We start from the raw sequence: 20463 nt of genomic DNA on the forward strand, positions 1-20463 counted from the left end.
TTGGGTTGACTCCAGGAGTTGGTGATGGACAGGGAGGCCTGGCGCGCTGTGATTCACGGGGTCGCAAAGAGTCGGACACGACTGAGCGACTGAACAGAACTGAAATGAACCAGTAGTTTTAGCAACATATTCCTTGTCAATTTTCTTTCAATTTAATTCAAAATCATTTCATTTCTCCTCTCCCTGAATAATACTGACAAATTATGTTCCCCAGGTTCATCCTCCAATTTCATTCATTTAATAAACATTTTATGAGCACTTATAATTTGGCAAACACTATTCTGAGTAATAAAATAAACAGCAAGAAACACAGGAATCCCTACTCTCATGGAGTTTACATTCTGGTACAAGAATTCAGACAATAAATAATGTAAGATTATTTCAGATAAAATGGGTATTTTAAAAATTATTTTTGTTATTAGAGAATAACTAGGGTAAAGTAGGATAGGAGTTAGCACCTTTAGATAGAGTAGCAAAGGAAGGCTCTTGGGAGAAGTGAAATTTGAGGTAATGTGAATAATGAGAAGGAATGAGCCATGTTCATTTTGGGGAAAGCATTCCAGGCAGAAAAAAGAGCAGATTCAGGAGCATAAATGGGAACATAATTGGGAAGTGGTGGGAGGTGAGATCAGGAAGGAACAGATGAGGAAGGGTCCTAAAAGCTATAGGAAGGAGTTTGGATTAAGCAGGGCGTCTAGGATTTTAAACTCTGGCTGCTGTGTGGAAAGCAGATGGTAGAGGATCAATGATAGAAGCAGGGAGATCTATAAGAACCAAAGGTAAGAAACTTCTAGTCTCCAAGGTAGACTTTTGCCTTCAAGTTGACCCCTAGAGAAATTCCACCAGATAATGCAATTTGTGCCTAGTGTTGTAAAAATATAACATGATTTTTAAAAATTTTAAAGAGCAATATCAAAAAAGAAGTCCCTAAAGACAATGTTTCAGTCAATAAAAAACAAACGTGTTTTCTGTGTAGAAACACATACTGTACCCACATTTTCTAGAACCATAAACTGCTTTTCTTCTCTTGGAAACATGATAAACAAGGGACTTCCAAGAATACTTAGACTATTTCTAGCTTTTATTGAAATTTTGCAATATTCCTTCACTTTTAAGTTTCATTTTTAAGAACAGTGTTAGTATATACTTACAATCAAATCTGTCATTCAAAGACTTGGAAAAATTAACCTGTTTCTCTCATCTTCCTTCCTTCTTTCTCCTTCATCTCCCTTCTCAGCCCATCTTCTTTCCCTCTTGAATAGCCCCCACAAGCATCATATGAATCACATTATATTTTACATTATTGTTGTATTTATTTAATTTTTCTTGCTCCCATTTTTAATATAAAATCTGATTACTAGAACATATTATGCACTTTCTTACTCAAAAGACTCCACAAATGTGGCATTAAGTGGGTCAATGGTGCAAGGTTTTTCCTTGTTTGACACACAGGGATTGACGACTGTGAACTGGGGACAGTCTTCGGGTGGGGCTGGTTTGAAGTGTCAATAAAGTTGGCATTAACTTGATCCCTCCTCTCTAAGAAGATTTGGGGCCACCGCTGAGGAAGAAGCAAAACGAACCATCTTTCCAAATTCAGCTCTCAATCTTTCTGCTCTCCCTCCCATCACACATATGCTTTCCTGGAAGGCCAGTGAGTCAGAGAACAAATGGTTCTTCTTACTTCGCCCTTTCACTTGGCTTACTCTTGCCCCTGGCAAACACCATCTATGACTGGCCTAAAGGAAATACCAAGGAGACATTCCCAGGGACTAAAGGAGTACTCACTAATTGACAATGTCTTGAAGTTTATCCCGGTGCCATTAACTCCCCCAGCACTGGTGCTGGCCATGACCTGAACAGTGTAAGAGGTCTTTCGTGTCAGGGACTCCAGGTCATACTGCAGGATGCTGGAGCTGACTGTCTTGGCTAAAGGAAAAATACAGAAGTCAAACACCACAGCCAAACCCAAGTGAAAACTGTGCTTTATTGGAGCTCAAATAAGAGCACTGGAACCTGTGCTTCCAAGCCTGGCGATCTCACACTCCTATCTCTCTATCCATTAAAATTAGCTTATTAAGATGGATCAAGGACCTAAATATAAGAGTTAAAACTATAAAATGCTTAGAAAACCACACAGGGTAGATCTATATGGACTTGAATATGACAAAGACTTCTTAAATATGACACCAGCACAGAAGCAGCAGAAAGATTAAACTGGACTTCATCGAAATTAAAAGTTTTTGTGCATCAAAAGACACTATCAAGAGAGTGAAAATCTCACAGAATGAGAAAAAAATATTTGCAAATCATACATTTGATAAGGAATTTGTATCCAGAATGTTTTTTTTTTTTAAAAAAAAACAAACCCTAACAACTCAACAACTGAAAGACAAACAGCCCAATTTAAAAATGAACAAAGAGACTCAAAGACTTTTTCTAAAGAAGATATACAAATGGCCAAAAACACATATAAAAGATGCTCTACATCATTAGTTATTACGGAAGTGCAAATCAAAGCTACAGTGATATGGCTGGTTCATGTTGACATATGACAGAAACCAACACAAGGTTGTAAAGCAATTATCCTTCAGTTAAATATAAATATATTTTTTAAAAAACACATTGAGATAGCATTTTATACCCACTAGGACAGCGACACTTTTTAAAAATGGAAAATAACAAGTCTTGATAAGGATGTAGAGAAATTAGAACTCTAATTTATTGCCGGTGGAAATGTAAATTGGTGTAGCTGCTATGGAAAACAGTTTGGTGGCTCCTCAGTAAGTTAACTTAGAATTCCCAAATGACCCAGCAATTCTAATCCTAGTATATACCCCCAAAGAATTAAAAGCAGAGATTCAAACAGATATTTATACACCCATGTTCACAGCAGCATTAATCACAGTGGCTAAAATGTTTTATCAACTGATGAATGGATTAAAAAAATGTTTCTTGATATAATAAAATATTATTCAGTCATAAAAAGGAATGAGGTGCTAATACATGCTACAACACTGATAAACTTTAAGCACATTATGCCAAGTGAGAGAAGCCAGGCCAAAAAAAGGTCACATATTGTATGATTCTGTTTATGTGAAATATCCAGAATAGGTAAACCCATAGAAACAGAAAGGAGTTTTCCGGTTGCCATGGACTGTGGGAAAAGGGTAAGGAAGTGACTGATGGGTACACGGTTTCTGTTTGGAGTGGAAATAAGTAGTGTTATGGTTACAACATTGTGGATGCTTAATACTTAATGCCACTAAATTGTATATTTTCACACGTTTGAAGTGGTAAAATTTACATTATATGTATTTTACCATAACAGCAAAAAAAATTAGCCTAAACAGAAACCCAGGCCTAGCCCACAACTGAGGATGTCAGGCAATATTGTAGATGAAGAAAAAGGCAGTGGACGGTAGGAGCCATTGTAAAGGGTCCTTCACTGAAGCAAGTGCCACCAAACAGGGTCTGTCCCCTCTAGCCTTTAATCTAGGCATGTCCCACTCTGGAGTAAAGGTCAAGAAGCTCCCTGGAGGCCCACTGTTCACAGCCTGATGGGCACAAATTGTATCAATTTCTCTGGTCCCTACAGGACTCTCAGGTACAGTCATTTCAATCTCATTTGACTCTTAAAAACTCAAGAGATGGACACCCTTGACTCTGTTTTCATAGAATCTCAAGGAAGTTAAGTGATTCCTATAAAATAGAAGGGCACCCACCACAGGATCTACCCCGATAGCAGGTCTATCTGCAGCATCTATCTGGGGCTCTGGGTTCTTTCAGCTTGACTATAAGCTCACTTACAGAATTCCTTTCCATCTTCAGCTTGGTAAAATATGGTGTAATTGTTGATGAAACCATTTCTGTGACGCTTGGGAATCTCCTTCCACGTAATTGTGACTGTCCTCACACCAATGTTCTCCACCTTCGTCTCGGGACCTTCTGATGGAACTTTATATGACGGGGAGACAAATGAACACCGAATCACACCCCAGCAGGTCCTTCCCCTACGAAGTCTCTGCCCAGTCCTCAAACTGTAATCAGTGCTGGGGGTGGGAGGCGGGGCAGAGTAGGGAAATGATGAATCAATTTGTCTTGAGAAAACTGTTGTCTGGAATCATACCTCTCAAACAGGAAGAGAAACAGAGTCAAAGACCAGAGAAAGAGTACTTCCTCATAGACCTCTCACTAATTTGGCACCCAGCTCTCTCATCCATACGTGTAAATAGCTATTGTCAAACAGTTGAAGATTATGCCTCCGTGAGCTATCTTTGAGTGACAGGATATATTTCCTAAGGTTGAATCTGGAAGATGTTAACTTCCAAAAAGGTAGAAGCAAAGTCTGAGTGGTTCACCAATAAAACCTTTGCTTATTGCTATACAATCAAATATAATTTTATAGCATCTCCAAGTTACAGTTAACTCTTAGGGCCCCTCTTGGTCTTTTCTGATTATAGAGCTGTTAGTGCTGTTTCTTTGTGACTTTGGACAAGTTGGTTCACCTCTCTGAACCTTGCTTTTGTGAGATGAGGGACTTGGACTTGATGATCTCTAATGTCCACCACAACTTTAAAATTCAGTGACTCCATACTTGGACCACAACTGTGTCAACTACTACAAACTGTAATAAGTATACATAGCTTACTACAAGCTAAATGTGCAGCACGGATGAGCACGAAAGCAACTGTGAACAAGCTGCAGGCCTTCGCAGCCTTGGGTAAAGGATGGACAGGCCCCAGAGTTGCCTTTGCCCAGTGGAACCCTGTCCATACATACCACCTTCTTTGACATAAGCCTGGATGGAATATGGCTGGCCAACTCGGTTTTGCAACATTGGATACACAGAGATATTATAGCACCAGAAAGGTTCCAGTTCATCTGTAGAAAAAGGGGAGGTAGGCAGGGAGTGGGGCAGCGGGAGGGAAAGAGAGAGAAGGAGGGAGGGAGGGAGAAAGAAGCATTAGGTGCAGAGCACGGCATAGAAGAAGGAATGCTAGACTAAGACTTATGACCTATGACTTATGGAAGATATTTTATTTCCCTATCGTCTCCACATCTGGAAAATAAGGGACTTAAGTTGGATGGTCTCTAATATCTATGTTGGTTCTAACATTTTGAAACTAATTCTTAGAACCAAACCTGCACCACTCTGACAAAATGGTTGAGCCACCCAGGAAAGGAGAAGTAAGAGATCCAGGCTCTCCTTCATCACTGATTTTGTTACATCATTTGGGGGTGCACCACAGAATAAACTTAATTCTTCTTTCAATAGCATATCACCCTAGAGAACTCAGCTACCATAAATTCTAGCTCTTCTGTCTGTCTGCATCCCTACATAAGTATAGTTCTTCATATAGATGCTGCTAAGAATTAAAAAATGGTCAGAGTGATAGGACTGGGAGAGTGAAGCCTCACTTATGTGTCTTATATGGAGCAGGGACTTTCTTGAAAAGAAGGCTATTCTCTGTATCAGTCACTTGGGGAAGGGCCCTAGAACCTAAACAGGAGGCACCCTGAGTAGGACAGATGTGATACAAAGTCTGGTGTTTCCACACAATCACATGATTTCCACATTGCATCCACATGATCATGGTATCTGGGAAGAGCTCTCTGATGGTGGGTGTCCACCACCAAAGATGGTGCTCTCCACCTGGAAACACGTCAGCTGATGCTCATGGCTTCTTATTCCAGCATTCCAGGAAATGCCAAGAAGCACACATCACTAAGCTTGCCCTAGCCTGTCAAATTCTATTACTCACAATTTACAGGTATGAAGCCAAAATTAAGGATTTTAAAACTGGTGAAAACGAAAGTGAACCCTACACAGCAAGAACCTGTGGGGTCCGCACTGGCTACCTTGCTGGATTGTCCAGTTCCTGGTGTGAGACACAGACTCCCAGGAAATGGCCAAGGGCTTTGTGTCCAAGTCTGGGACCCACTCCACCACCCACGTATCGACCTCCAAAGCAGAGCTTTGCCACTCCACCACCAGCTGGTCCTGAGTGAGACAGGTGTGCATGGCCTCGATGCACTGGAACGCTGAAAGGAGAGAAAAGGCTGCTTCACAACACCAAACTCATCCTCCAGATGCACCAACCACATTTACATCTGTTCACTGCCCAAAGTGTAAAGAAGGTCAAAGTTCAGGATCTCCACTGCCACCTTCCACTAGGACGCTGTTTGTAATGTTCTTATTGTATCCCTTTTCCTTACTCTTACTATTTGATGAAGTGCCTTTTGTTATCTTCCCCAAATTTGCCTGTTGCCAGCAGAGAATCTTACTAGACAGTTGATGACTAAGAAGAATTACCAGGCAGCTCTGGGGTCTGTGCAAGTCAAAAGGAAAGTAAGCCTGAGACAAAGAATGGATCTCTAAAGGTAGAATTCCAGGCATCTATAATTTTGTGACTGGGAAGCTGGAAGCTGGTGACCCTAAAATCATACCAGGGTGATGGCTTCAAATTTCGACCATCTAAACTGGTGCTATACAACCTGTCTATGCAGTCCCATCTTCAGGTAGGAAGAATTGTGTCTGCTGCAGAAGGATATAGACACACTCAACTGGAGCACCTAGATGTGGACAATAGGTAAATGACTATATTCCCTGCAGACCTAGCAAAAAGACAGGTGGGGAAACAGTCCACAGTGTTCTTTAGTAGAAAAGTTGAACATGTGGCTTCAAATCTAGTACCTGGGATCTAATCAGAATCAGAGAGTTCCTTTATTGAAAATGTTCTGGATATGCAGAAGAGAGGACTACTGGAGATGTGGGGAGAGAAGGAGGAGAAGGAGGGCATGAAGGAGTGGGGCTCAGAAGACCACAGCATGTGGCTTTCCCCTCTTCTATTCCTCACCACCTGCAACAACCCTGAGCCTCTAGAATTGGAATCCACAGGAAGCATGTTTAAATAAACATCAAAGATGGTCCTGGATGAGGGCAGAAGGGGAGATGGAGTCCCTCAAAAAAGCCAAAATGCCTCTTGAAGTTGGAAACTTAGGCAAGTATAGAGATTTGGCATAAGAGGCCAGGGGGTACTAAATTCTGCTATGCCTATGCAACAAATACATTACTATGTGTAAAATAGATAACTAATGAGAACCTACTCTATGGTAAAAGGAACTTTATTCAGTGCTCTGTGGTGACCTAAATGGGAAAGTGAAACTTGCTCAGTCGTGTCCAACTCTTTGGGACCCAATGGACTGTAGCCATGGAATTCTCCAGGCCAGAATACTGGAGTGGGTAGCTGCTCCCTTCTCCAGGGGATCTTCCCAACCCAGGGATTGAACCCAGGTCTCCTACATTGTAGGCGGATTCTTTACCAGCTGAGCCACTAGGGAAGCCCAAGAATACTAGAGTGGGTAGCCTATCCCTTCTCCAGGGGATCTTCCTGACCCAGGAATCGAACCAGGGTCTCCTGCATTGCAGGAGGATTCTTTACCAACTGAGCTATCAGGGAAGCCAAAGAAATGGGAAGGAAATCTAAAAATGAGGGGATATGTGAATATGTATAACTGATTCATTTTGCTGTACAGCAGAAACTAACACAACACTGTAAAGCAACTGTGTGTAGATTAGTCATTAAGTCGTGTCCAACTCTTTGCGACTCCATGGACTGTAGCCCACCAGGCTCCTCTATTCATGGGCTTTCCTAGACAACAATACTGGAATGGGTAGACACCTCCTTCTCCAGGGGAATCTTCCTGACCCAGGGATTGGACGCAGGTCTCCTGCATTGCAGTCAGATTCTTTACCATCTGAGCCACCAAGGAAGCTCCCCTCTCCAAAATCAACTATACTCCAATAAAAATTAATTTAAAATAAAAGGAAAACAACAACAACAACAAGCCCCAGAGGGTTGTGTATGTATTTAGGAGCCTCTGTTTTTGAAGGTCACAATTGATGGGAAAGGAGTCCTTTCCCCATACTGGGCCTTTATGAGAGACTCCAGCATCTGGTCTAGAAGCAAGGCCAGAGAATCTGTCAACTTGAAAGGGCAGCTCTGAGGAAGGGCAACTGAGACATGGGGAAATTGTGAAGCTAGAGTGGGGCAAGCAGCACAGAGCCAGGAAATCAACCCCACCTAAGGCCTAGCGTCCCAGCTCTCTACTCCCCACCCTTCCCTGCTCACAGCCTCTAAGCATCCTTAATCACTGTTGCAGTCAAGCTGAAAGTCCTTATTGGAGCATTTGGAAACTTAGCCCCTTGAAGCAGGTAACATTAGTGTTCCCTGATCCCCTCAGTTGGTAAAGAATCTGCCTGCAATACAGGAGACCAGGGTTCGATTCCTGGGTTGGGAAGAGCCCCTGGAGAAGGAAATGGCAACCCACTCCAGTATTCTTGCCTGGAGAATCCCATGGGCAGAGGGGCTTGCAGGCTATAGTCCATGGGGTCGCAAGAGTCGGACACGACTTAGAGACTAAATTGCCAACCAATCCCCTCTGATGCCTTTTTGCTGTCTTTATATGTTGCCTGCTTGGGATAACTTTGAGCTGTAACAAACTTCAGAGTTCCTGTGCAGGGTCAGGCTGGAACCACCCTCCCCAGGATTGTCAACTCAGATCGAACCATTATGGGTTGAATTGTGTGCCTGCAGAAGATATTCTTGGTATTGCAGAATGTAACCTCATTTGGAAAGCAGGTGTAAGTAGCTAAAATAAGATGAGAGTCCTTAGCCCAGTGTGACTGGTCTCCTTAAAAGTGGAATTTGAATGCAGAGACAGACACACACAGGAAGCTGGTCATGTGAGGAATGAGTTGGATTAGAATTATACTGCTACAAGCCAAGGACAGCCTGGGGCTTCCAGAAGCTGGAATAAAAAGGAAGGATCCTCCCTTGGAAGTTTTTGAGGGAGCACAGTCTTGCCAATGCCTGATTTTCAGACTTCTGGCCTGCAGAACAATGAGGCAGTTGAGTTTCTGTTGTTTGAAGTCACCTAGTCTATGGTGCTTTGTTGGGAAGATCTGGGAAAATCAATCAGCATCTTTGGCTCAGCCTCCTCTTCCCCCTCTTCCCTGGCCTTCCTTCCTTTTCTGATTAATAAACCACTTGCATGAACATCCCAACTTGAAGTTGGAAGTGCGTGTTGATTGCTAAACCACACACTCTTTCTCTTTAGCAGCATTGGAACTCTGAGGAGCAGAAGTCAGGTCTAAAGAGTTAAGAAATAAGCACAGATTCTGGACCACAGAGGGTGTGGAATAAGCCATAAGTCAGCCTAGCAAGATGAAAGGCCCTGGGCAGAATTGAGGGTTGTTGAAAGAAGTTTCCAAGTCATTGTTCTGCTGAATGTCGACTAATTGCCTCCATCACTCAATAATCACTTTATGAGCAACTTCTCCAAACACAATACACCCCCAGATGTGGTAGGAAATAGATCCCTCTTGAGAAAAGAGGAAAGGGACTTAGACTGCAAAAGCCATTAATTTCTTACAATTTGCATGAAGTCAGTCACTCTGGGCCCATCAAATACCATTCTCAGATGCTAGTAGTGCTTCATCTTTGCCCACCATCCTCGCCCAACTTGAACCCCACCTCAACTCAGCACCAACCTCCTCCTCGGACAGTTGGCCATGTTTTGCCATGTCCTGCCTCAGACCACTCCACAGCTGTCTGCTGGCTAAGGTCTCCTAGAAGCAGAGCTTCTTGTCTTGGGGCCAAAAGGAACCTGAAGGTGTTTCTATTCCAATTCTTTATTTGAAAGATAGGAAAATAGAGGTCCACAGAGGAAAATAATCGTTCAGTGTCACACAGCAGCTGTGATCAGATTTCTAAGTCACTTTACTAAGTCCACGGTTCTGGATAAAATATATTGGACAAGTTTGGAATCATGTAGACCTGTGCTTAAAGCCCACCTGAGAGATCTTTGGGCAAATTACTAAGCTTTCCTGAATCACAGCTTCATCAGCTAAAAAGTAAACCTGATGGCACCTATCCCACGGGTCATTTGAGGCTAAAATTAGATTGAACCATATCATTTTAGCACAATGTCTGACATATCCTAATGGACAATGCTGGATGATTATACCTAATGATTGTTAAGCTTACAATTATTATTATAACTATTCTCCAGGTGACTCTATTAAACAAAATTCTGTAAAACATCACATTCTTAGATGTCTTGGACTGGGAACTGCAAAGAGGTCTGTAAAGGGTCAAATAGTAAACATTTTAGGTTTTGCAGGCCTCTGTTGCAAGCAACACTGCCATTCCTGCACATTGTTGCAGAGACACAGGAGACGAGGGTTCAATCCCTGGGTCAGGAAGATCCCCTGGAGAAGGAAATGGCAACCCACCCCAGTACTCTTGCGTGGGAAATCCCATGGATAAAGTAACTTGGTGGGCTACAGCCCATGGAGTCGCAAAAGAGTCAGACATGACTTATCAACTAAACAACAGCAATAAGATCTATAGAGAAAATAAAGCCAGGAAGAGGAAATAGATTGCCTGCAATTCCTTGAACAAGACTCAAAGAAGCTATTTTATTCTGAAACAGGATATAAAATATGTTTGCATGAAAGTAGTAACTTTTTAAAAATTACTTAATTAAAGGTGTAATGAGCAATTATTGGCAAGAATAAACATTAGAGCCAACTCATTAGAAAAGACCTTGGTGCTGGGAAAGATTGAAGGCAAAAGAAGAGGGTGGCAGAGGATGAGATGGTTAGATAGCATCACCAACTCAATGAACACAAACCCAAACAAACTCCAGGGAGAAAGTGAAGGACAGGGAAGCCTATGGCATGGGGCAGTCCATGGGGTTGCAAAGAGTCAGACACTACTTAGCAACTGAACAACAACAAAAATTAACATTAGAAATATCCCTAACTAGGTAGTCAAATGGGAGGGAGAAAAGGAAGAAAACGGGAGAGGGAACAAATCAAGACTGGGATATAGTCAGCAATGTGAAGTGAAGATTTTGAAAAACATCTTTTAGCCACTGAGGATAAACATGGCAGATCTGACAGTTTTATAATGCTCAATCCAGCTTATATTCACTCAGAATAAAACAAATACACGCTGCACATAGAACTTCTAGGCTCATGACTGTGTCTCGTGTGATTTATGAAATCTCTGATTTTCAACACAGGCTTTATTCCAAAAGAAAAGTATTTCAAGAGGCTCATTAATTAATTGAAGATTATGATCTCCCCACCTTAACCTAAAATGTCCTTACTTCATTTTCATTTTGATGCTAAAAAAACAGCAACCATTGAGAGGATAGGGACAACTCCTTGGCATATCAGATGGGGTTAGGCATCTAAACAAGAAGTTTATGTCATACTCACGCTTTTCATCAATAGCTGGAATCCTCAAGGTGGCCTCTGGCGATTTCCCAAGAGAATTATAAGAAATCACATGTACCCAGTAGGTCTGGTTTCCCAGGTACAGTTCAGGCTGCTGGTTAGTAGTGTTCATTGTCTCTGTGAGGTTAGTATTGTTTTCTGGAAAATACCGTATGTTGTAACCAAGTACTTTCTCCAGGACTGGGGTTCCTTTTGCCTTCTGAACACAAAGGAAACAAAATTTACTGCTAACAGCAAAGATAGTCACTGAGACAGTAATAAATGGTGGGAATCAGGGATGGGAGGTAATATTAACTATTAGGTGCTAAACTATGGCACCCCACTCCAGTACTCTCGCCTGGAAAATCCCATGGATGGAGGAGCCTGGTGGGCTGCAGTCCAGGGGGTCGCTAAGAGTCGGACACGACTGAGTGACTTCACTTTCACTTTTCAGTTTCATGCATTGGAGAAGGAAATGGCAACCCACTCCAGTGTTCTTGCCTGGAGAATCCCAGGGACGGCGGAGCCTGGTGGGCTGCCATCTCTGGGGTTGCACAGAGTCGGACATGACTGAGCGACTTAGCAGCAGTAGCAGCAGCAGCAGCTAAACTATAACCATGTGATGATCCCTCTGGGATGAGTAACATACCTTGTGCCATGTTAACCTTCCAAATGTCAGAAGAGGGGATTTCTTAATTGTCTCTTGGTATCAACCCTTGACATAAGTCTAATTCCACAAAGCTAAACTAGCATGATGCCCAAACCAACGCAACCAAACCACTCCTTATTCCTTTAGGCAGCATCTTTCTCTCTGTCTTAAATGGGAGAGGTTGTTGTTCAGTCGCTCAGTCGCGTCCAACTCTTTGCGACCTCATGGACTGCAGCATGCCAGGCTTCCCCGTCCTCCACTCTTTCCTGGAGTTTGCTCAGACTCAAATGCATTGAGTCAATGATGCCATTCAGCCACCTTGCCCTCTGTTACCCCCTTCTCCTGCCGCCCTCAATCTTTCCCAGCATCAGGGTCTTATCCAGTGAGTCAGCTCTTCGCATCAGGTGGCCAAAGTATTGGAGCTTCAGCTTCAGCATTAGTCCTTCCAGTGAACACCCAGGACTGATCTCCTTTAGAATGGACTGGTTGGATCTCCTTGCAGTCCAAGGGACTCTCAAGAGTCTTCTCTAGCACCACAGTTTGAAGGCGTAAATTTTTCAGTGCTCAGATTTTTTTATTGTCCAGCTCTCACATACATACACAACTAATGGAAAAAACATAGCTTTGACTACCTGGACATTTTTAGGCAAGGTAATGTCTCTGCTTTTTAATACACTGTCTAGGTTTGTCATAGCTTTTCTTCCAAGGAGCAAGCATCTTTTAATTTCATGGCTGCAGTCACCATCCACAGTGGGCTCTTTGGAGCCCAAGAAAATAAAGTTTCTCACTGTTTCCATTGTTTCCCCATCTATTTGCCATGAAGTGATGGGACCAGATGCCATGATCTTAGTTTTCTGAATGTTAAGTTCTAAGCCAACTTTTTCACTGTCCTGTTTCACTTCCATCAAGAGGCTCTTTAGTTCCTCTTCACTTTCTGCCATAAAGGTGTTGTCATCTGTGTATCTGAGTTTATTGATGTTTCTCCTGGCAATCTTGATCCAGCTTGTGCTTCATCCAGCCTGTCATTTCACATGATGTGCTCTGCATATCAGTTAAATAAGCAGGGTGACAATATACAGCCTTGACGTACTCCTTTCCCAATTTGGAACCAGTCTGCTGTTCCATGTATAGTTCTAACTGTTGCTGCTTGACCTTCATACAGGCTTCTCAGGAGGCAGGTAAGGTGGTCTAATATTCCCATCTCTTGGAGAATTTTCCATCATTTGTTGTTATCCACACAGTCAAAGGCTTTAGTGTAGTCTATGAAACAGATACAGACATTTTTCTGGAATTCTTTTGCTTTTCCTATGATTCAATGGATATTGGTAATGGACAGAGAAGCATAAACTTAAAAGTTGAGGTATTTCCTCTGAGCCAATCCCAAGTCTGTTCTGGCCCTGGGTCATTTCTTTCCTGGAAACCTCCAGGGGTTGGAGAGTGCCCTGTCCTTTTATCTCCATACCACCCTCTCCAAGGAGAGAGCTAGCTTCCCCAACCAGACATTCCAGCTAAGAGGACTAGAACATTCAAGGTTACCCTACCAGACCAAATCCTTGGTGAGAAATGAAGGTGACCCCAGGGGCTCCAGGCCAACCTCTTTTTTTCAGCCTTGAACCTGAGCCCATGTTTTGCTAGAGATCAGCATGCTGAATATTTCTCAGGAATCAGAGGGCTTTCCTGTTTTTCTCTTTCTGTTACTGATAACACACAGAGATGAGCAGAATGACTGAATATAAGGTCAGAAGGACTTCAGAAGTCACTTTTTCCGACTGTCTTTCCGGTTTGAGAATTTCCTTTACACCTCCCATGACGTAAGAAGTCAGTTAAAAATCTTCCTAATGACTGGGAGGCATTTATCATTCATGATAACTCATTCTCTTTTTATAATAAAATCATAGTTTATTGAGATATAATTCACATGCCAGAAAATTCACTTTTTTGGAGTGTGACACTCACTGGCTCTTAGTATAGTCAAGAGTTGTGCAGTCATCACCACGATCTGATTTTAGCTCATTCTTTTTTAAGCAGCTCTAGTTCTTAGAAAACTCTACGGAAGCAAAAGGAAGAACAGTCCCCAGGTGAGGGGGAGAAGAAGGGCGTCCAAGTCCATCTCACCTACTTCACAGGTTGGCCTACTTGACCTGTGTGTGTCTGGCCACTCACAGGATGTGCCCTGGTTCACTTTCCTTCTCAGAACTACGTTGACAGAGTAATTCGTTTCCACACTTGACTGAGAAAGAACTCGACAACATCTGGGATCAATTCTTGGAGATTTCCCAACACCACGGGCTGTGTTCTCCCTTGCCTGCTGCCACTGAAGGTGTCCTTCTTGTCCTCGGGGTGGGGAGAGGAGAAAGGTAGAAGGATGCTCCAACCCTAAGGTAACTGGGAATGGAATGTCATTTGGAAAAAGCAGGGTGATTTCCCCATTTTCAAGAGCATTTGAAACTTGCCCAGACTTGAGCAAGTATGAGCTAACCCAATGAGTATTTCCTGAGAAATCTGGAGACACACCAAAGAATTGGGGCATCTCACTGCTCTCGCTCTCTTCTTTCCCCCACCTCCTCTCTCCTATTTTCTGGCTGGTTTTTTCCCCTCTGTTTGCCCTTTTCCTTTCCTACTGATTCCTTCTTCCCCTCCTTTTCTATCCTTTTTTCTACCATCACCTCTCATCCCCTCTTTCGTGTCCTCTGTACTAACCTGGCTCCTCCTTTGTTCCTCATTCCGAGGCCTCCATCCTACAAAGGACCACTTGGCCCCTGTTCTATCCTTGCACCCCACTATCCCAGTGCTCTGGGGGGCACCTGTGCAATGACCTAAGGAACACTAGTAAGCTCACCCCCAAGCCAGCACTCTTCTCCAGTGTGGGGGTGGGGGCTATATAATTTTACATTGCCTTGGAGTGAAGGCCAGCCAGCGACGGTTTTCTCCAGAAGGTCAAGGTGCCTCCCGCACTTACACTTACACTTGGTACCTGTCCCAGGTGTTAACATTTCCAAGTGTTAACATTTCAGATCAAAGAAGAAGGCTCAGGGTCTGTATTGCACATTCAGGACATCTACAAAATGACATACAGGGCTTTTCTGAGATAGGAAATCATTGTGAGATTTGGGGCATCAAAGCCTCTAGGGAAGGAAATTAAGGAGGTAAAATGTCCATGATCACATTTCTTAGAGGTATAAGAGACCAAGGCTTTTACACAGAATTATAAATAAATAACCCAGAGAGAGGTCACCTTCAACAACAGCTGCACAGGCCTTTTTCCATCCACTTTGTCTGATCTCAGGACTCTCCATAGATCCAGGCCATGTGGAGCTGTAAAGAATAAGAGTGAGGTGTTCAGCAGAGACAGAAGGGAGCTGTAGCAGATGGTGAGATTAGTGAGGCTGTCTGTTTAGAAAATGCCGTTGGGGAGGATTTGCTTGAGGGGGCCAACAGGAGTAAGGTGGAGAATGGAAGACTTCGTTGCAGTGACGTCTTCATGCCTGTGGTTGAAGGATTAGAATCAACCAAAAGTCAAAAAGAACAAAAGATCTATAACATTAATATCCTATATATAAATCACTCCTCCCCTGCAATGAAAATGTTGGGATTTTCTTGTATTAGAACACTACTATAATGTGGTAAAAAGCTTTGTATTTTGTGAAAAAAATAAAACCATAATCATGTAGGGCAAAAATAAAAAAAATAAAATAAAACTGCTCTTGGATCTGATGACTTAAGGTAAGCTAAAATAAAACTACAACAGATTCAACTGTAATATAATTTATCACTCAAATCTGGATTGGTATATGACATCTCCTGCCCTCTACCACTCACATACATGAAAGCTAGGAATAACATAGATAACTGCTAAAGAGATTTTATATATAATTTATGCCATATCTACTCTCCAAAGAGATGAAGCCACACACTTACAATGTTATAAAGCACAACAAAAAATCAAAGAAGAAAGAAGCAGAGAAATAATCTTTCCTAAGCCCCTCTGTGAGCTCTAAATTTAATGCTGATCTTCCAGGAAAGAAGAGTAAAAAAGATAAAATTTAGTTGTGTATTCCTTATGGACTGAAATAAAGAACACATAGAAATCATTGTGAAGAGGCAAGTTTTTTCAGGCTATGGGCATTAAATTCATAAATGGAATTATCTTGTAGATCCAGTCAAAAAAGACAAAAGATAACCTAAAAGCTGATGTCTGCAATCACAGTTGAACAAAAGTACATAAATATGGCAGGAGTACACTTCTCATGGTTGTCTTCTATGAAATACAAGGTCATAATGTGAAAGCTAGGTCCATGCCTTTCTCCAGTGAAAAACAACAGACCTGAAGACAGCATAGTTCAAGTGTGTCAGCTTCTGATGATCTAACTATTCAGAAGTCTATTGGCCTGTAATTTATGAAATTGAGGAAATGTCTCTGAAGCTGCAGTTGATGAACACTAAATCTTTTCTTGAGGAAATCACATGGATGAAAAGAATGTAATTCAGTCTCCAAAAAATGGGGTCTGCCACCCAGGCCAAGATCTAAACTATTTTAGTACTGAGAGACTATTTTTAGGGTTTTTTTGTTTTTAATTCAGGTAATTGAGTGTTTAAAGTGAAATTACATACTGAACCCTAATTAAAGACAACTTCATAATGTAGAAAAGTACACTGAAGGGCAATTAAGTCAATGACCTGTCTTGTCATCAGTGAAGGGTGACATTTCTACAACTATGTTTGCAGAAGCCGAAGTGTGGGTAACAGTCTAACTGCCAGGTTCCAAGTCTCCCAAGGAGACCTATTGTAATTCCATGTAAGTTCCATACAAGGAAATTGAAACTATTTAAACTTTATACATGACCTAATCTGCATTCCATTGAAATGTTGTTTTACAAGCTCTGCCAGGAGTTTTCCCAAAGGTCTTTACTGAATCAAGAGACTGGACAGTCAGGACTCAACTTTCTCAGACACAGAGCAACAGGTTTCAGCCTGTCAACAGGTTACAGCCTGAGATGTCCCAGAAGACGGTCTTCTCAGCACAAAGCTACAAAGTCATGAGACCTTCATAGGTGACCCACAGAACTGGAAAGACTCTCAATCCATCTCTTACTTGCAGAGTCTCTCTGTTCCAGTTACATGGAAGTCAGACTCTGGGATAATAATATTGAGAATAAGAAAGAAAAAACCTAAAGACAAAGTTTTCGTTACAAGCCAGTTCCAAATACTCATCTGAAGCATAGACAGAAACAAAAATAAACTGATAATTAAGTTATTAATCATTCCAGTCATTGATTAGAAAGAGTAAAATTCTACTTAGATTTACCCCATAGGCAGCCACTTAGTTCTAGTAGGTGGTAGCGGAGATGATGAATGAATTTAATCAGGTATTTTCTTCTTTCACTGTGGTCACTATTTCCTGCAGATGTGTTCCAAAGAGAAACAGTCTTTCTGATGTACTTTCCTACAGACGTGACTTTTAGTAAAACAAATGGCTAGCTTTTAAATTTTCTACAATTATGTGTGCATGCTCAATTGTGTCCAACTCTTTGCAACACCATGGACTGTAGCCCAACAGGCTCCTCTGTCTATGGAATTTTTCATGCAAGAATACTGGAGTGGGTTGCCATTTCCTCCTCCAGGAGATCTTCCCAACCTAGGGATTGAACCTGCATCTCCTGCATTCATAGGTGGATTCTTTACCATTTGAGCCATCTGAAAAACCCTCTTCTAAAGAGTCGGACACGACTGAGCGACTGAACTGACTGACTGACTGACAATTATTACAGTCAATTTTCCATGATCATAAATTGATAATGAATAAATTAATAATCCAGCTTAACCAAATGGGGAAAAGTAATAATTCTGTATTTGTGAAAGAATAATACTAAGCTTTTACAAATTTGCCAAAATATTTACATATTTGTGGTGGTGGTTTAGTCACTAAGTCATGTCTGACTCTTGCGACCCCATGGACTGTAGCCCTCCAGGTTCCTCTGTCCATGGGATTCTCCAGGCAAGGAATACTGGAGTGGGTTGCCATTTCCTTCTCTAATTACATATTGGAGTTTACATATTCCAAGGCATCAACTGTTTGGAAAGATGTAGTAAGAATCTGCTGCTCTGTTGTTCCAGTTACAATCTGGAAATACCCACAGTCACCACCAATCAGTACTTTAGACACGTTCTGCTGCCTTTGCTGAAGACTAACACTAAGAATCGCTCCCTTTTAGCAAGTGTCGCATACTAAGCATTTTACCTGAATCATCTCATCTAACCTCCACAGGCTTATAATTAGGTACATCAATATTACTATTTCCTCTTCTGAGGTGTTAAGAAGTGAGACAATTGCCCAATACAACTTTTAAGTAACAGAGCCAGGAATTGAATATTATTATATCTGTTTCCTGTTGCTGTTCAGTCACTAAGTCATGTCCAACTCTTTGTGATCCCAAGGATTGCAGCACTCCAAGCTTCCCTGTCCTTCACTATCTCCCGAGGTGTGCCCAAGTTCATGTCCATTGAGTTGGTGATGTGATCCAGCCATCTCATCCCCTGCTGCCCTCTTCTCCTTTTGCTTTAAATCTTCCCTAGTATCAGGGCCTTTTTAAATGAATTGGCTGTTTCATGTAGTATGCATGTTTCACGTAGTATATATTTATATGCTTAATTGTGAGTAAATAATCCTAATAATCAAAATATTGAAATGTAAAAGAGAAGAGTACCTCATATTCTACTTAAAACAGAAATTTTCAAATTAGAAAAGGTTTGAGGTGGTGTGTATAAAACAGCTGGCATTTCATTGTGAAACGGAAATATTTTATGAATTAGAAGAGGATAAATTAGGATTTGCTTGAGGTGGGTACATTTTCATTAGTTTCTTCTGGGATTCTGAAAAAATTAAGAAAAGCAAAAATTGTCCAGTGGTAATGTTAACAGATGTTCATTTTATTTAATTAGCACAGGCCACAGAGAACACTAGCATCTAGTGTTTTGGTAGTCAATCTTAGCCAAGCAAGCTGAAATAATAAATTAGTTGAAATGGTAAATCTAATTTCTAGCAATGAAACAAGTGTATTAAATTGACATTAGCAAGTGGTTGGACTGTGATGAACTTAAGACACTGAACCATAATGATGCTAGGTCTCTAAGCAGAATGACAGCTACAGGGAGAACTGTACAAAACAAGATCAAACCCAGGGTAGAACTCACTGTCCCAGATTGCCTGCTGAAAGGTGTAGCAGAGGGAGAGGGCAACTTGCACAAGGATATTGCTTGCATTTCGTTCTAATATTTTAAAAGATAGGGATCAGCCAAGCCACAGACAGCAATAACTGAGCACTCCAACAGATTATAACCATTGGACCATTTTATATTGTACAATTTATGTGTTGTTTGGTATTTGTAAACTAGTATATTTGTTTTAAGATTGGATTATTTGAGATGATGTCTATAGAGTGCTCCCAAATACGGCATATAATTTTAATCAAAAATTCACATTAGGTCCACAACTTGACTAGTTTTGTTTTAATCATGCACGTGTTTTTATTTATTTAAAATTTATATAGCACTTACCATTTGTAAGGCACTGTTCTAAGCATATAAACACATAATGATTAGAAATTTTTTATTACTTTTTTCTGTATTCTTACAGTTGAGCATGGAAGCTTGGATGCCTAAATGCCATAGATTAATAGAATCTCAGAGTAAGAAGGGACTTCAGAGGCCATCCAGCCCAATCCTTTATGTGTGTCACATGAATCTTTGTTGTAACTGCATCCACCAGTGAGTAGTCCAGACTAAGCATGAACATCTCCAGTGGGAGATACGAAATTCAGAAGGCACCAGATTATTCCCAGACATATGATCATATGGGCAAACATGCCAAATATCTGTTAACACTAATTTGGGTGTCATGGGAAACTCAACCAGGATCCAGGGGAATAAATTTTTGCCATATAGACCAGGGAGCACAGGAGCTGACCCCACATGTTGCCTAAGACCAGTGAGGGACTTGTAAGATTGATTAAGAAGGGCCTGAAATCATGCCCAGAGGCGGGGTGGGGGCAAATTCATGGTCTAGAACTTACATGTCTCAAACAAAGCTAAAGCCTCAGAAGGTTAGAATGATCAGCATTTTTCTGTTTCTATGACATATTTCAGAAGATGTGTGGCCCTTGATAGGTATTCATTTAATTAGTCATTCATTCACTGTAGTAGGTTGAAAAACAAACACCAAAGATCTAAGTACAAATCTCTATCACCTATAAACATTACCTTATATGGCCAAAGGGACTTTGTACATGTGATTGGGTTAGGATTTTGAGATGGGGAGATTATCTTGGATTATCCCAGTGGGCCCTAAATGTTATCACAATGGTCATTACAAGAAGGAAGCAGACAGATTTGACACGGAAGAGGAGAAAAAGGTAATGTGATAACAGAAGCAGAGTCTGGAGTAGTATGCTTTGTTCGTAGGAGGGGGCCACAAACCAAGGAATACAGGGAGCTACTAGAAGGTAGAAAAGGCAAGAAAATATATTCT

The 20463-nt window shown here is 41.5% G+C and overlaps 1 protein-coding gene across 3 annotated transcripts in view; it reads right to left on the reverse strand.

The window, feature by feature from the left end:
- The window catches only part of IL31RA (interleukin 31 receptor A), a 72693-nt gene that overhangs the window by 9127 nt on the left and 43103 nt on the right, over positions 1-20463 (reverse strand). For all 3 annotated transcript variants that reach the window (XM_025270520.3, XM_044932416.2, XM_044932415.2), the window contains exons 7-12: positions 15175-15254; positions 11294-11510; positions 5863-6045; positions 4783-4884; positions 3811-3957; positions 1789-1929 (exon numbers count right to left, since the gene is read on the reverse strand). In XM_025270520.3, coding sequence (XP_025126305.3) covers positions 1789-1929; positions 3811-3957; positions 4783-4884; positions 5863-6045; positions 11294-11510; positions 15175-15254 — 870 coding nt within the window. The remainder of the gene's footprint in view (positions 1-1788; positions 1930-3810; positions 3958-4782; positions 4885-5862; positions 6046-11293; positions 11511-15174; positions 15255-20463) is intronic.

The sequence above is a fragment of the Bubalus bubalis genome, chromosome 19 (genome assembly GCF_019923935.1).
Source record: "Bubalus bubalis isolate 160015118507 breed Murrah chromosome 19, NDDB_SH_1, whole genome shotgun sequence".
Taxonomy (NCBI): domain Eukaryota; kingdom Metazoa; phylum Chordata; class Mammalia; order Artiodactyla; family Bovidae; genus Bubalus; species Bubalus bubalis.